Raw genomic sequence first — 16356 nt, forward strand, 5'->3', positions numbered from 1 at the left:
ACAATTTGGATCATATTGTCAGCTTTAAGGCATCATGTGTTTGGTGAAGTTGGATCATGACAGATATATAAAGAGAGAAAGAGCGCATTAATTGTTCATGTTGTCAGGAAAACAGCTGAGGGTTGAAGTGCTCCATGCAATGCAGTGTAATTAAATTAAAAGCAAGGGAGAAAGGCGTGGGCAGAGAAAGCAAAGAGCACCAGGGATTAGTCTGAAGTATTAGTGATTTAGCAATCTCTCATTCAAAGCATCCTCCTCATGTCCACCGAGTCCATTTTAAACTGTTTCCATGGGTTGATGGAACAAACAAGAGGTGGTATGAAATCAGAGGTCATCTCAGTCTAACATCTTGTGCTGATAAAAAACTTGTAGTGCTTGTGTCAGTGTTGGAAAGGCATTTTTCTTATGCTTGAAGAATCTTCTGAAGGCCCGAAAGCACAGCTTCAAATACTATGGATCACATTCACAAACTGATGCGGGCCTGTACATGTTATGTGTTCTGAAAACAGTAGCATCACTGGCAAACGTAATCTTGCTTAAACACACTCATAACTGACACTAACTGGGAAGTAAAAGTATCGAGAGCCCTTGTTGCACAACATGAATAGAGTGCGTTTTAAAATGACAAATAAAAATAATAAATAAATAATAAATAAATGAAGAAAAGCTTTAAAAATATTTTTCATATGGAGTAATGAGTATTTGTAATAGGAATTATCATTACCAAGAGGAGGATATAGTATAATCAGTGTGATAGGTCATTATGCTGTCTATGCACTGGCCTTATCTAAATTCATGCTTGTCGACCCTGCTTCTAAGGGTACTACATAAAAAATTCCCCTTCCTCTACAGAAATGACAGGCAATCCTCTTATTACAGCTGACCAGAAATTTACTTTACTAGAAACAGGATCAGCCTGAGCTGTAAATCTGAATGAGCTTTGTTCTGGCAGTGGCCAGAGTGGCCTGATTCAAACATAAGAATACTTATGGAAAAAAACATGTAGGCGAGAATGTTTTCTCACAGTTTCACCACTGAAAACCTGACATTTTTTCTGATAAGGCCATAGTATCACCAATATGTAAACAATAATATGATTGGCAAACCGACTTCCACTAATCCTCAAATATTGTTATAATATCTAGTAAACTATTGTACAGTTTAGAAGATAATAAGCGTTTAAAGAAAAGTGGGCGGTTCATAGGATGCACAGCATGATGACTGAAAGGACACACACCTTCACACACATCAAATTCAGTCAAATCATCACATCACTGATTCATGATGCCAAACACAAGATCCCAGCAAAAAATCATCCCATCATTTCCTACACCGATTAGGTTGGAATTTCATGCTGATCAAAAGCAGACAAACAGAGAATCACAGGAGACAAGTGCGCTGCAGGAGAGAACCTTTTCCAAAGGCAGAATCATGAAGCCCGTCACTACCCAGTGTTTGATCGGTTAAAGTCAGAGCAAGGGCAACGTTCAGTGCTGGATCGTACCTACCTGGCCTGCCTCCAGACAAGACCAAGCCCTCAGTACATGTTAATACTGGAACACACAGGGGAACATTACAGGTTTATAACTGAGGAGGTTGCATACATCTTGTATGCACAATTACATTTAATTTTCCTTTCCCATACACGTGCACTCAAACAAAATACAGCAAAAATATAACAGAACAGAGGAAGCAGTGAGCTGTGACAAAACTACAAAAACAATAAAAAGGTTATATGTATGGTACTGAGAAGAAGTCCTAGTGTCTCATCATCTATCCACTGCCTGTGTCTGTTAGCTGTCCACTATTAGTCAGTCATGCCTGCTAGTTGTCTAACTGCAGTCCATCTCTCTTGAGTTTAAATCCACCATGTGCCTGAATATTATACTTCTTCTGTTGCAGTCTTCAGGTGTGTGCTGCACTAAGTCACATACACAAAGACACTCAAGTTACTCTGTTGTATTCTATGCACACTCACAAACTGAAGCAGCAGCTTGAGAATAGGAGAATGGAGACATACAGGCACATGAATATACTCTTCCTCTCTGCCTTGAAACCTTGAACCATGAAAAACACATCTAGCTATCCACCGACTTCTTTCAGCACCCAACATGGGTCAGTTAGCCCAGGCCAACCTTTCCTAACCTGGTCCTGTTTCCCTCACTGGTCTTGTAAGGTGCCACTGGCATATGAAAAATGAATTAAAGATTATTAAAAATAAAAATATGGATTCATCCATTTTCTGGGGTGCATTTCAACAAATAAAAAGATTTTAAACTGATGTTCAAAAGAAATGACAGAAGCAACCAACCTCCTTTTTTCTCCTCCAGGACTCCTGGGCAGTGTCTCGATTTCCATCGGGCCACAGGCAGAAGCAGCTGCTGGGGTGACCACAGGCACGCCTGACCAGGCACCTCTACTGGCAGAAAGCTGAAGGGGCGAGAGAAAGACAGGGGGAAAAAAATGTATATGTGTGTGTGTATATGATATACTTTACATTATTATTATTATTACTAATATTTTACATTAGCCAACTGTATCCTGCTGTCTATCTGAGTCAGAACCTGCCTCAGTCTGTGTTGCTGCCCTGTTTTGTTTCCCAGTATAATGGAGGAGGAATTAAAAAACACAGCTCCTCACCTTGTTGTCCTTGCTGGAGCTGACTCCGTTGCCTGAGGAAAGAACACTGAGAAAAGAAAGAAATTGAGATTTTAATCAAAAAATTAACAGCAAAACACCTCTCAAGAATTCAAAACAGCGTTCAGGGACACAAGAACCATATTTCTGGACTACGCAGATGTACCATTGGGATAAATTTATGCTAATACTTCTTTTCATCATGCTCTTTTACTTAGTCTGCCAGGTTATCAACGAGCCAATTCGCAAATCCCCATCCTTGTTTAAGACGACGTTGTTACATCCTTTCATCAGAGCAAATGTTTTGTTGCTGCAAAAGTACAATTATTTCCAGAGTGGAGCTCTGTCCAATTAGGTGTGATGAAAAGTCACAGGAATGTTTATCATCACAGCGCTTTGAGTCAGCTGGTCCCATGGTGGCTTAAAACTACCACTGACATCATGTCTTTAGCCCACACACATATCCCTTTAACAAAAGGCTACCTCTGTAACATGATTATAGACAAGCCTTATGGGGAAACTGAATGAATAGAGTGTGTGTGTGTGTGTGTGTGTGTGTGTGTGTGTGTGTGTGTGTGTGTGTGTGTGTGTGTGTGTGTGTGTGTGTGTGTGTGTGAGTCACAACAATGTGAGCAACAACAGTTGAAAACTGTAGACAAATTTATAGGATATATTACAAAGCTATTTCTAGAACATGCCTTCCTACTGTTTGTCACAAATGAATAGAAAATAGACAATAGAAACAGAACAACACAGAAGGTGTTCTACTACAATAAATTAATAAAATTATACACAATTTCTACACAACTCAACTACTGTGAATGTGTAATTAACCCTGTACATTAGGACATTAGGGTTAGGACAGATAAAGTTATTCAAACAGGCCATGGCACAAACATAGTTTAGTAAACATCAGTGTACTCACTCCTGTGGATTGAATGGTCCTGTAAAACACAGAGAACAGACAGTGGTTGGCAATGAATGAACTTGAATACATGGATGTGTATTTGTTTACATCATATAAGACATTTCGATTTCTGATTGAGAGGATAGTGGGACATACTGTGTGCACAAATTCTATGTATACATATGCTTCCATGTGTATATTTTTCCTATGGGATGGTTAAAGTGCTCCTGGTAAATGTCATGTATACAGTCAGTAAATCCACATGTGCTGTGCAGGTGCGTGACTATACGAGTGTTGTCCTCACCTCTGTTCTGCATGGTTCTTCTTGAGTAACGTCGACTGGGCCTTCTCTCAAAGGAGGCTGACCGCCTTGCTTTGTTGGCCTTGGTTGTCTGATACTCTGTCTTGCCACTGGTAACACACACACACACACACACACACACACACACACACACACACACACACACACACACACACACACACACACACACACACACACACACACACACACACACACACACACACACACACAAAAGGCAACTTCTTTAATTATCTTTTTGATAAATCTCATTGTCTCAAAAACAACAGGCGCAGTGATGACCCCTGCTGAACTCTGGACCCATCCAGGCGATAACCTTCCATTAACAACAAACCCTGTAACCTCTGTGTTAAACCAACATCTCTGCCAGTGCTTATCCAACTGGGTAATGATTAAACACACAGAGAGGGGAACTAGCTGGCTACTGCAGTATGTTGACACTGAGTGCCTGGTTTGTACCACTGCAAGTATCTGTGCGTACACATGTGGCGTTTTTTTGTATGTACAGAGGAATGATAATGAATGTCAAACTAAGATTATCTCTGTTGGTAACGTTCAAACACACTGTACAGAAACAAACCTGGCTCTTTAAATGTGTAGCACCTGTCTCATCAGCAAGTTTCCATCTTCTTTTAAATGAGCAGTTTTGAGACTTGGCAAAGCAGCTGGCACCAAGCGATGGTTTCAGTGTGCTGTATTAACAAGGCTGAATGCAGGTCTAATCATTTATTTTACTTTTGTACTTAATATAGGTAAAAATCCTAATTTCATGCGAATTAGTATAATAATATAACATGAAAAAAATCACTGCAAACATTAAGTTGCACAGCATCAAACACGATGAAATAATGTGCTGCAAAGCTGAATATTATTTTGTTAAACTCATTCCAAACAAAAGACTGTGTTGTTACAGTTGATTCATTTTGTGAATCTAAATGTGCCCCCTGCATATTTGATACAAAAGTACTGTACATTGCAGCCCTTGTGCACCAACACTCAGCCTTGAAAAAAGGACCATAATTCAAAACCATCCCTAACCCTTTGATCTGCCAGGACATCCATCTGTTACCTGTATCTGAAGCGTGACCCCATGCGTATGAATCCAGGGCGTGCGGAGTTCTTCTCTACTGGCCCTCTCAGCCTAAAGAAAGCATGGTGCTCCACAGCACATTTCCACAGGTGCTTACAGGCCTTGGGATGGTCCATCCTGAAGACAAAGGTGTGCTCCTGCTCTTTACCCTGTGAAGGATTGGCATGGGGTTAGATTTGGGTCACAGAGAGAAGAGGGGAAGGTGTCAGTAGATCAACATGAAAGAATCTCATGTGAGCATCTCCAGCTGGAATAGAACTTGCAACCATGGCACAGTGGTGTATGATCCTCTACACTTTGAGCTATAGTAGGTTCAATTCAAAATGAAATCAAGATTCATTTTAAACTCTTTTAGTCCATGCCCATATATTTTCCATAAAAACAAAGCTCATGTTCTCGCTCTTACTTGTGGAAGGAGGCTGATGTGAAGAATGACGTGCAGTGTTTGCAGCACTACAGCCAGTTACAAAACTGGCACTGCAGCCATTCCAGTATCACATTCATATTCACTGTACAGTTCATTGCTTTGTTTCCATCTTTTTATTGGTTTTCAAGTGTACTTCCTGAATTCCAGACATGCACCAAAACAAAGGAATTACTGATAATCTACATTCTGCCAGAGAAGGACCAGTGACCAACTGATGCTGAAGAAACCCTGCAAACCTCTACACAAATGCAACAAACCACGCTCCATTGAGACTATCACGCCCAAACAGCACTAAAAGTTTGCAGATGCATAGCCTCCAATTTATTCAAAGTCCATGTAAAATGCTTGAATCTGACCTATTGCAGTTCTGAACCAGCTGGGAAAACCTTTATATCAATAATAAACCATATTCAGAGCCTCCAAAAATATTTTAAAAACTCAATTAATATTATAAACATGCGGCGAGCAGCTGACTAATGACTTGAACTAAGGACTACCAGTCGACTAGGAAAATCTTTGGTCGGGGCTGTTCCTACTGTGCATTCTAACCAACTGCCTGCTCTTCTCTTTGACTATGGGAGCGACAGACAAGGGTCTTGTTAGAGAATTAAAAACCCAAGTACAGTATACAAAGTAAATTCCTGTGGTGACAAGACTAGCAAGCAGTATAACTGTTTAGGACAGAGCTGGGAGGTGAGACGTGTATGTGTGTGTGTGTGTGTGTGTGTGTGTGTGTGTGTGTGTGTGTGTGTGTGTGTAGGAGAATGGTGCATACCAGAAATACCAGAGGGGGCAGGCTTCTTTATTAACCTCACTCACAGACCTCCAGGATGGACATAAACAGATTCTCCTTCTCTCTCATACACACTAGCCTCTGGCTCCTACAATACTAAGTCTGGTTTCGTTTTGGTTTGGTGCCGACCTCTTCTAAGGCTCAGGCACCGCTTCAAACAAAAGATTTCTTTCATTATTTCATTTCTTTTATCTTATTATGAACAAAAAGAGCTCTGTATATTTGTACATTGACTTTCAAGTGATTAAAACATGACTTCTATGGTCTTCCTGAGTTTGTAAAAAATGCTGTGAAACGTTTATGAGGTGATGACCCTGCTGAGTTTTTTCTTGAAACACAAAGTGATTTGTTTGATTATTTGTTTCAGGATTGCTTTTGGAAGTGGACAGATCAGATGGGGTCAGGTCATTTTACAAGCTTTAGCTTTGATTTTAAGTATTTAATATTTTGCAGTTCACAGGGAGTTTAGATATCATTTATTAAAAGTCAAATCACAAACAGAAGTTACTAAGTTCAATACTTCTGCCTTGAAACTGTGTCACTGTTGAAATCTACTGTTACCACCTTAAATCTAAACTAACTGCATCGTCTGTCCTCTGCAAAGTGAGTGTTTACTCTCTCAGAGTCATACACACCTGCACACTTACATAAATGATGAGAGGTCTTATGATACAAAACCTAAATTGACTACAAAGAATAGGTAACATGGTTAAGTGCTATATTAATCTTTGTATAGGAGACTGTAACAGGAACCACGTGTTGCAAGTACATCTGTTCTAAATGTTAGGTACCGTTCATGGTGTGTGTGCTCCTGCTCACCTGTTCATCATCCTCCACCACCACGAGCGTCAGTTTGCTCTTCTTGAAATCTAGACGAGTGATCTTGGGCCTAAAACACACACACAAAACAAAGGAATGATTAAAACTTAAAGTTGTTTCTATAAAGCATTTTAGTAAATATTTTAGTAAATATTTCAGTAAATTAGGTCATAACCAAATATACCAGAAGAAGAGCCCAATCTTGGTTTCTCCTTCAAACACCAGAACTCCAGTGGGTGTCAAACCCAGACTGTACTCATTACCATCTCTTGCCTGCAGGGCAGATATGGACAGAAAGGCAGGAAAAGAAAAGAATGAGACAACAAAAGAGACAGATTTATGACCCTATCACATATTTATGCTCTTATGCACATTCCTTCCACTTCCTGTATTTCATGTAAGACACTTCTCTTTTTAAAATACCAGCTATGTTATTTTTGTGTAACTCCATGTACATTAATTATGCATATGTGAAATAAATAGAACGAGGTTTGCAGTACATGCTAAAGAGAAAGAGTGTGTCATTTACCTTGACCATATGCATGTCCACCCCATACATTTCTAGCCACTTGGCTTTGTTCAGATAGTTAATCTCAGCTTGGGCTGGTGTCTGACCTCTGAAGGAGAGAAGGAAATAGAGATAGTAGGCTATAAACAAAAAGAAATGCACAAATATACATCTGCAGCTCCAAACAGAGAGGATGATAAAAGAAAAAAAAGGAGGGCGTTGTTCCTGGTAACTGTTTCAACCCAAGCCCACACATTATACACTACAGAATAACACAGATCCATTTGAATTCATGAGATATCTGGTATCTGGGCTATCTTGTAAATGCATTCCTCGCCATCAATGTTAAGAGTAAACGACTACCCACATATAAAATTGAAATGCAAACCTGCACTCCTTCCATGCGTTGTATATAGCCAGCTCCACATCCTCTGTTTGGTTGGGGATGAAGCGAAATTCTGACACCAGGTCCAGATTGTGCTCTAATGGGTCACAATCACCCAGCTCAGCTGAAAACACACAGACAAACATACTTATCAGTTCAAACCCTGAGCACAACAGGTTAACAATGACAGATTTGTCGAGGGGCTGCGAGTCGTGAACTGCATAAAACTGCACATCTGTACAGTTCAAATGAAGACTAAAAACATTCTTTAAATAATACATAAGTGTTCACTGAGACCCAGACTTTCAACCCCTGGGAGAGGACCACGGGAAGAGTGCCTAATACTGCTGTGATAGGTAAAGGGAATCCTAAAGGACAAACTAACAAACAAACCCTCCCTCCATGTCCCAGCACACAAAGCGTTGTGAAGCATCAGGTCAGGGGCTGATCTCTCCCTGGACAAGAGGTGTTAGATTTTATCAGGTGAAAAAAGGAGACAAAAGGAGGTTGAGGCAGGAATAAAACATAAATCTCTACTAGATAAGAATATGTTGAAAGCAGAAGCGTGTTGAAAACAAGACAAAGTGAAAAACCTTATCTCTGGTTCTGTGGTGTAGAGAAATTGGACAAAGACTGAAGGTCCGGGTCCTGATTATATTTTGCAATGTGTGGGTAGATAGGAGAAACTAGAATTTGCTGGGACCTCTTCACTGTTTAGCTAGTCCAGCTGTGAGCAAAGCCTCAGCATATAGAGAAGAGAAAAGATAATATCACCCTATTCCAGTCCCAGTAAATGTCAGTGGACCAACAACATAATTCTGAAAAAAACTGGAAAATGAAGGGAGAAAGCTCAACTGGGGAAAAGAGAGAAGACAGAAAGGGTACTGGATTAGGGGGCCTCTGAAGAGGATGGAGCACTAATGAGCTGGCATTTACCCCACAGTGACTGTGTGTGTGTGTGTGTGTGTGTGTGTGTGTGTGTGTGTGTGTGTGTGTGTGTGTGTGTGTGTGTGTGTGTGTGTGTGTGTTCAAGGGTTTGTACACGCAATCCCATTCCATAAACGTCTCTACTGACTCAATCTTAGTTCCTCTGAAGCAGAACTCTTTATGTGGCTCTTGCAGATAAATGCCACATTTAGCACTTCTATAAAAAAATATGTAAATATATGTAGTTAATATGTGTAATTCCAATACTTCATAGTAGAGAAAGCCCAAACAACTTCTACTCCATTAGTTATTTTTAAATGTAATGTAGATATGGAAACATCAATAGCTGTCCTTTTCTAAACTTTCAAATTGCAGTTCAATAACCAAATATTGCCAGTAAGCAAAGGAGATTGTTCCTGCTTTAATGCAGATATTTCACTGACACAACTTGGGAGAAAATTCAGTAGAGAAGATGCTATGGAATTAAAGGAGGGAGACAATAGTAGCAGAACTGTCATGAAAGAATTTTTTAAGTCCTTCAAAGAGCTTTGGTTTTAGTCCTTTTTTTAAGCCACAGAGGTAAGATTAAAAAATGTTCTTGCCCTTGGATTTATGATGACTAAAATATATTTGCCCTTAAAGTCATCTGATTAATTATCTGTCTGTTTTCTAATCTTTGCAGTGGCTATAAGCAGGAAGAAAACCCCAAATACACACCTTCTCCCAATAACATCCTTCAGCTTTTCCTGGGTGAATCTGTAACAGTTGTCCACACCACTTCAGCTGGCTCCTCTCCTTTTAAATCTCTGCAGCCCAGCAGGCAGCGCCGAGCTGCAACGCCAGGTCTCAATCGCAATGAATAGCAGCCCATTGCTCTCTAAGTGCCCATCAGCCCGTTAATGCAGAAGAGTAACGGCTCACTGCTAAATCTCTTTTGAAAGTCTGGGTTTTTCCCCCTTAACGTAGTATGGGAAATCACATCTCAGCCACATGTGTCTGCAATGTCATTCTCCACCACTGCACCTAAAGCTACACTACTCATTTGATTTACAATCTAATTGTAGTGAAGGGGTTTTGTGCCTCAGTGACCATGGCAGCAATGTTGCCAGGAATATCACTCAAAGCAGATGGTGATTCACAGGGACAGCCATGACTGTTTTGAAAAGATCAAGGAAAATTCCTGTGGAGCAGAGACACAAGGGTCCACTCTGGCAGCTGGACTTGTGAACACATGGCTCTGTCAGGTGAGCGCCCTGGTGAGATGTGGGTCCACTCTGTTATGGGCTCACCAGCTACAAAGTAAGCATAGGGCTTGGGATCAATGTCTGTTGGGCATGTGGGAGGGTTGTAACAGATTTAAGGTATGTGGACTTTTAGAGAAGGGACTTATTCACTGCAGGAGGAAAAAACACTCAGCTTCTTTGTATACAAGCATCCCATGCTCCAACCGAAAACTCACACCACACTAGCTGGTGCTAGTTTTTTGCTTCGCAGGTGTTCTGGGCAGAAAAGACAGCACACATCTCAACTCTGCAATGCACTGCTAAAAACATTACACCTACAGTGGCAGCTGTTACAGAGGTCATTCCAACCACTAAAACAAAGTTGGAGACATCCTGGATACCTGCTGTGCTTACCCTGTAGTGAGAAGGCAGCCAACTCCACTGCTGTGTCAAATGGACATTCTAGCCTGAAAAAACACACATGTAACAGTTAGTCAAAGCAAAATGAATTAACACTGCCAGAGGTCTCCACCCCTCTGACCTTCACTGAGGCCGACTGGTCTCTACTACTTCCTATTTCAACTCAGACAAACAATGTAAAGAAGTTAACTAACATTTATATTCCCTGTTGATAACTGCACTGTTAATAAATCTATTCTGTTCACTGCCATTCTGTAAGCCTCTTAAAGTAAGATGACCATGACTACCAACAAAAATGAGGGATTCAGGTTTTAAGGGATATCAGCTGATGAAGAAAGGAAGTACTTTGTGTCAGTCAAGTGACTAAATGAAGTTAGGTTGTGAGAAATAACAGATTCAATAACAAATACATTACTAAACAAAAATGACTGTCAAGGAAGCAGTAAAATGTTGGCAGGGTCCAGGACTCAGCGTACTTGAAGAAAGTTGAATTGTTAGTGTTTCTCACCCTGTGATAAGCTGAATATCTGCTCTCGTCTGCTCAGCGACTGACTCACTCTGAGCAATCAGACTGGAGACCCACTCAAAACGTGTGCAACAAACATGGGAGCAGGTACCCTGAACTACAAAACACCTGAGGTTGCTACGTCATCTTTTTTGAGCTACAGCTTTCCAACAGTAAAAACAGGGGGAACCATTTTGAAGGATTTTCTAGTAGTGTAGCTCAACCAAAAGGCATCTGTAATTACTAATGCATACCACACCACGACATGACTTAATACGTGAACTGGCACAATACGTTGCTGACATGCAACCGTCAGGTCTATTATGGTAAGTTGGATAATAGATATGCATCAGTCATAATTTAATGGATGTGATAATTATATTTTTGTCTGTCCCTCTCTGTAACTGAGCATTTATTAGATGTACTATGACATCACCTAGGCTATGTCTTGATTAAGGTGAATAGTTAAAGTGCAGGATAATAACTTACTTGCCACTGAGGATGTCTTGTTTTAACTGCAACACAAATAAGTATCTGAAAGTAAAACAAAAAAAAAACACATTGAATATGGTTTTATGGGATATTACACAAAAACAACCATTTATGCCAAACTGGTAGCATGGAACACTGAAGCCAGTCATGGTTTATATTTTGGGATCAATAGGTAAAAAACAATGCCTTAAGTTCTGAGTGAGTTAAATTAATCACATAGGAGACTTGCTTATTATGTAACCAACACATTTTGCCTATAAAACAAAACAATTTTAAATCACTATTGTTATGTTTAAGTTCACACACATTGAAGAAACAACCTTCTTGTAGAGACGTAATAAAACACAGACTTTATGAAACTAAAATATTTATCAGATAAACAACCCCTGAAGCCCAATTACAGATGTTTTTAAAATATTTGTGTGTAAGGGAAAGTGAGCTACAGTAGAAGGTTTACGTGTGCACATTAACTCACCTGGTGAGCTCCTCGTGCAGGTTGTTGGGTTCTGAAGAGTAGAACTTCACTCTCATGTGAAGGCAGTATGGTGGGCCGACTGAGGGACACATCAACAATCACAGCTGAGTAAAGATCATCAAGTTTAACAATCACAGTGTATGTAATAACCAAAGTACCAGAGGGGAAAATGTAGTTAACTTAACATAATACATAATATACAGTAATAATGCAGACGTGTAAAGAGAAATGTTCTGTTCATTGGATGTTTTGATAAATAGCAGCTAATTCTACATGTTTGTGGAGGGGAAAAGAAATAAGTTGAACTTCTGTTTACTTACTTTTCACTTGCTTTTTGATACTTTTTGTAACATCAAGCCAATGCTGAAACAACATGAAGGTTATTAACAATTAAAATAGCTCAGCATCTTCAGCAGGGTTTAGTAAATTGTTATGGCAATTTGGATAATAAATACACAACAGTCATAATTTAACTCGTGATAATTATATTTCTGTCTGTTCCTCTAAAAAAAAACAAAAAAACAGCATCTTCAGCAAAGTTGAGTTTAATATTTTAATACCTGCCTGTATTCAGCATACATACAAAAATTAAATATGTATAAGTGCAACTGAATAAATCAACAAAAAAAACAAACTGTTAAGTTAACGAACAGTTGAAATCTGGCACACAGACACACACAAACACATTAAGGTCAGTGTTCTGGTCTGTGCTGTAATTCTTCTTGAAGTTCTGGCTCTGTGAGGCATGAACAACGTCAAAGAGAGGCAGCGGCGGTGGTTGTGGTGTGTGTGCATGTGTAAGTTAGAGGGAGAGACAGAGAGAGATAAGGGAGGAACTCACAGGACTCTCTAGTCTACTCTCCCCCACATTCCTTATTACAGTCCTCCCTCCCTCTCTCTCTCTCAACTTCAATTCGCTGTCCCACCCATTTTACTCTCTACCTCCACCCCTCTGCTCTTTGTCCCGCCATTCTGCTTCATCTTTACTCCCACCAGCTCTCCCTCCTTCCATGGCCTTCACAGAGTATCAGTGTGAAGGAACCGGGTCAGTGTCAGACCAGTGACTTAAAACGCTTTGTCTCAGAGCACAGCCTGACTCCCTGAGCTGACAAGAGTCCATAACCAATCCCTTTAGCCCATTCACCGAAAGGGAAAGTCCTTGTCTCAAGCCTTCCGCCAAATGGGTGAACAGTGAGTTGGACTGAAATGGAAAGTCTGGGAAGTGACGGCCTGTACTGCTTGGTGAAACATAAACTAATATGTTACTAATATATCACAGCAGATATTTTTCATATCATTTCACTGTCTCCATGTTTAAGATTTTTCACTGATAATTAATTGTGGGAACCAAAAGTCACAATGATTTGCTTTTCAAAATAAACTGTTCAAACCAATGAAGTATACCACCCGTACCATGACATGAAGCATAAAAACAAAGAGAGTATAGAATAACAAGAGACAACATTGTGAAGCCCATCTCCAATCTTACCGGCACTTGTGCCGAGTCCATGAATCGCAGTCCAAAGTAGTCTTTCTCTACGATGTCCAGATGATACATGATCTGATCAAACAGCTCCTCACCTTTGGCTTTTTTCTGAAAACACGAGAAACGGAGCACTTCAATATCTGAATGACAAAGTTCACAGTGAGGATACTCATGATGACGGTCATGCAAATGTTCTTGTAATGAAGGAAAAGTTGAATCTAAGGATGGTTAATATAGACAGTTTTGGATGCTTAATATGTGAGAGTCTTTATTCCAATCATAAATAAAACCTTTTGAAAGAATGAAATCCAAAACGCCAGGTTAATAAAAAAACAAACAAAAAAAAACATGGTCATTAGATTTAGGATTTAGATATTAACCTCAAACATTTCAAAGTTTGAGGTTAATACCAAATAGTGCACAACTAATAATTATTTTTATTATTATCAAAACCATCAAAATAGTTTCCAATTCATTTTCTTTTGACTGTTTAATAAATACATGTTTTAACTATAAAGACATATTCAGTTTACCAGACCAACAGATCTTTTCAGAATGGCTGAGCGTTTCTTTCTGCACTTCACTACTCAACAGGAAGTATTCAGAACAGGTGTTGTCCTTTCTGACCAAGCCGTACCAGTTACTGCCTGTGCTCTGCCTTCGACTGGGAGATCTCTCCCTCACATGTGCACCCTCTCTGTCTCACACACACACTCACACACACACACACACACACACACACACACACACACCTTCCTAACCCCACCATGAGGCACAGCGACTGGGTTGCTATGGTAACTGGGGTTGAAGTGCCCCAGACGCCCAGGAGCTGAGGGCAGTGGGGTGGCTGAACACATCATGTGATCATTTGGCTCTACGAGTCAGGAAAAGATGTCGTCCAAGGTCAGCCAGCGGCTTGATATTTTCTTATTTTCTGTTTTTGATCAATTATCTAATTATATTTCCTCTGGCAATAAAATGATGTGTAATGTTAATCCACAGTGTGGCTGACTTTGTACTCTTTCCCATCTAATTCCTCAAACCTACCACAGTTACAAACAAACAGTACATTTACAAAACATTTTCACAAGTCTTAAATTTCTCTTGTGTTTTCATCACCATCAGAAGCATTGGTACGAAAACCAAAACATCAAAGTAATCATGTCAGTCAAGTGACTGGCTTGATTGTGGTTGAGTCTAACAGGTATCCCCTGACTGAAATACTAGAGTGGGATCAGAGCAACACACAAAAAGAGTTTAACCACTTCTGCCACTCATGTGCAACCAGGTCAACATCAACACAGATTTTTTCTCATGTCAAGATCAGAAACAAAATTATCATATATCTAGGATCACTGGTGCTTAGAGGCTGTGAACATGAATGACTACTGTTACTGTCCTCACAAAAACATATTTATTACATATGCAAATAACTCACTTTACTGTGCTCTTAGTGTAAGGGTAAATTTATAAACTATGTACGAAATGTTGTAAATCAAAGTGGTTAAAAAGGCAAAACTATGGATGAGCAAAGGAGCCAACCACAGGTGCTCTTATGGTTTCCCTGTGTCTCCTTCTCTCTCTCACACAAACACACACACACACACACACACACACACACACACACACACACACACACACACACACACACACACACACACACACACACAAACACAAACACACACACCAACAGAGCTCCTGGGCAGCTCAGGGGGGCTGGCCCCATGCTAGCTGGCATAGCTGAGAAGACATACCGCACCCCTACAGTACCCAGGGAGAGAGAGTACAAAGGACTCATTGTGTGTGTGTGTGTGTGTGTGTGTGTGTGCTGCACCCAAACCCTTGTTATAGTGCTTGCAGTATTGTTTGGCTGTTTGCAGTCTTTCTGCCTGCCTTTGAGCACACAGCTCTGCCCCTCAGTCACTGTCAGAATATCTAAGTTACAATTGAGCTGATGCTCAAACTAGCATTTTTAGCATGGCCGTCCAAAAAAGAAATAACAGCCCTTAACTTACTATTGCAGGGCCATGTTTACCCATTAAACTACAAAAGATAAGATAAAGCAATCAACTGTCTGTCCTCAATCATGCATCAAGTCACATGCACATTTAAGTTTATGAGACTCTGCAAATACCACATACTCATCCAGACACAATGTGACTACACATACTGGCACTTTATTAGCTCAACAGTTTGCTTTCATCATCACAGACTGGCCAAAAGTTCTCAGTCTTGTGTATTCTTCAGTGCCTCCTAACTATCACAACAATAAAACATCTGTTAAAACAAGTGTTCAGTCACTTTCCTGAAATTTCAAACTCCTGTTTTATCGTTTCATATATTCCCAACTTGTAAGTGATGCCAGCTGTACTACGATTAATGGAATAATAACTTTATGTAAAAATTAATAAAGCATGTATGTGTTTTTATTCTGAGCTACACAACAAGAGAAAAGGTGAGAAAAGGTGACTTAGGGTGGTGAGTGGGGGGACAGAGATAAAGATTAAAGGGAGGGAACTAAATATATTTAAAGTAAAGAATGTGAATCATAAGGCTGTGTGGACATAGATGCTGCTCAGCAGAGGTATCCCTGGGAGACAACTTTGGGTGGCCTTATATACTAGGGACCCACACAGCTGGGAAGCCACAATATGTGAATGAGCCCCATTCAGTTTTAGATGTGGCTGTGTATTTACAACCACTTGAACATCTAAACACAAAAACAAACTGCACCATTTACCAGGGGGTCCCCCACATTTCTGCCACTCTGGGTTGAATTGACAGCTATGAAGCTGAAGAACAACACCACATGATTCCAAACCACAACAAGGGGAGCTATAGTCTTTTTAATTGACAACCACACTGTGTTTAACTTGTTTTATAGATACTGTTCTATTCAACGATCCCTATAGACTGTAAACGACACTTAAAGCAAAGACAGAC

At 40.1% G+C, this 16356-nt stretch overlaps 1 protein-coding gene across 2 annotated transcripts in view; it reads right to left on the reverse strand.

The window, feature by feature from the left end:
• epb41l5 (erythrocyte membrane protein band 4.1 like 5) overlaps positions 1-16356 on the reverse strand; it is a 33424-nt gene that overhangs the window by 14138 nt on the left and 2930 nt on the right. For both annotated transcript variants that reach the window (XM_071472496.1, XM_071472497.1), the window contains exons 3-16: positions 13417-13521; positions 12248-12290; positions 11928-12006; positions 11450-11494; positions 10450-10502; positions 7889-8009; positions 7522-7609; positions 7177-7265; positions 6993-7062; positions 4933-5102; positions 3849-3955; positions 3563-3581; positions 2641-2686; positions 2312-2430 (exon numbers count right to left, since the gene is read on the reverse strand). In XM_071472496.1, the coding sequence (XP_071328597.1) occupies positions 2312-2430; positions 2641-2686; positions 3563-3581; positions 3849-3955; positions 4933-5102; positions 6993-7062; positions 7177-7265; positions 7522-7609; positions 7889-8009; positions 10450-10502; positions 11450-11494; positions 11928-12006; positions 12248-12290; positions 13417-13521 (1154 nt within the window). The remainder of the gene's footprint in view (positions 1-2311; positions 2431-2640; positions 2687-3562; positions 3582-3848; positions 3956-4932; positions 5103-6992; positions 7063-7176; positions 7266-7521; positions 7610-7888; positions 8010-10449; positions 10503-11449; positions 11495-11927; positions 12007-12247; positions 12291-13416; positions 13522-16356) is intronic.

Source organism: Trachinotus anak, unplaced genomic scaffold (assembly GCF_046630095.1).
Source record: "Trachinotus anak isolate AG129_WGS33_773 ecotype Australia unplaced genomic scaffold, CSIRO_AGI_Tana_v1 ptg000039l, whole genome shotgun sequence".
Classification (NCBI taxonomy): Eukaryota; Metazoa; Chordata; class Actinopteri; order Carangiformes; family Carangidae; genus Trachinotus; species Trachinotus anak.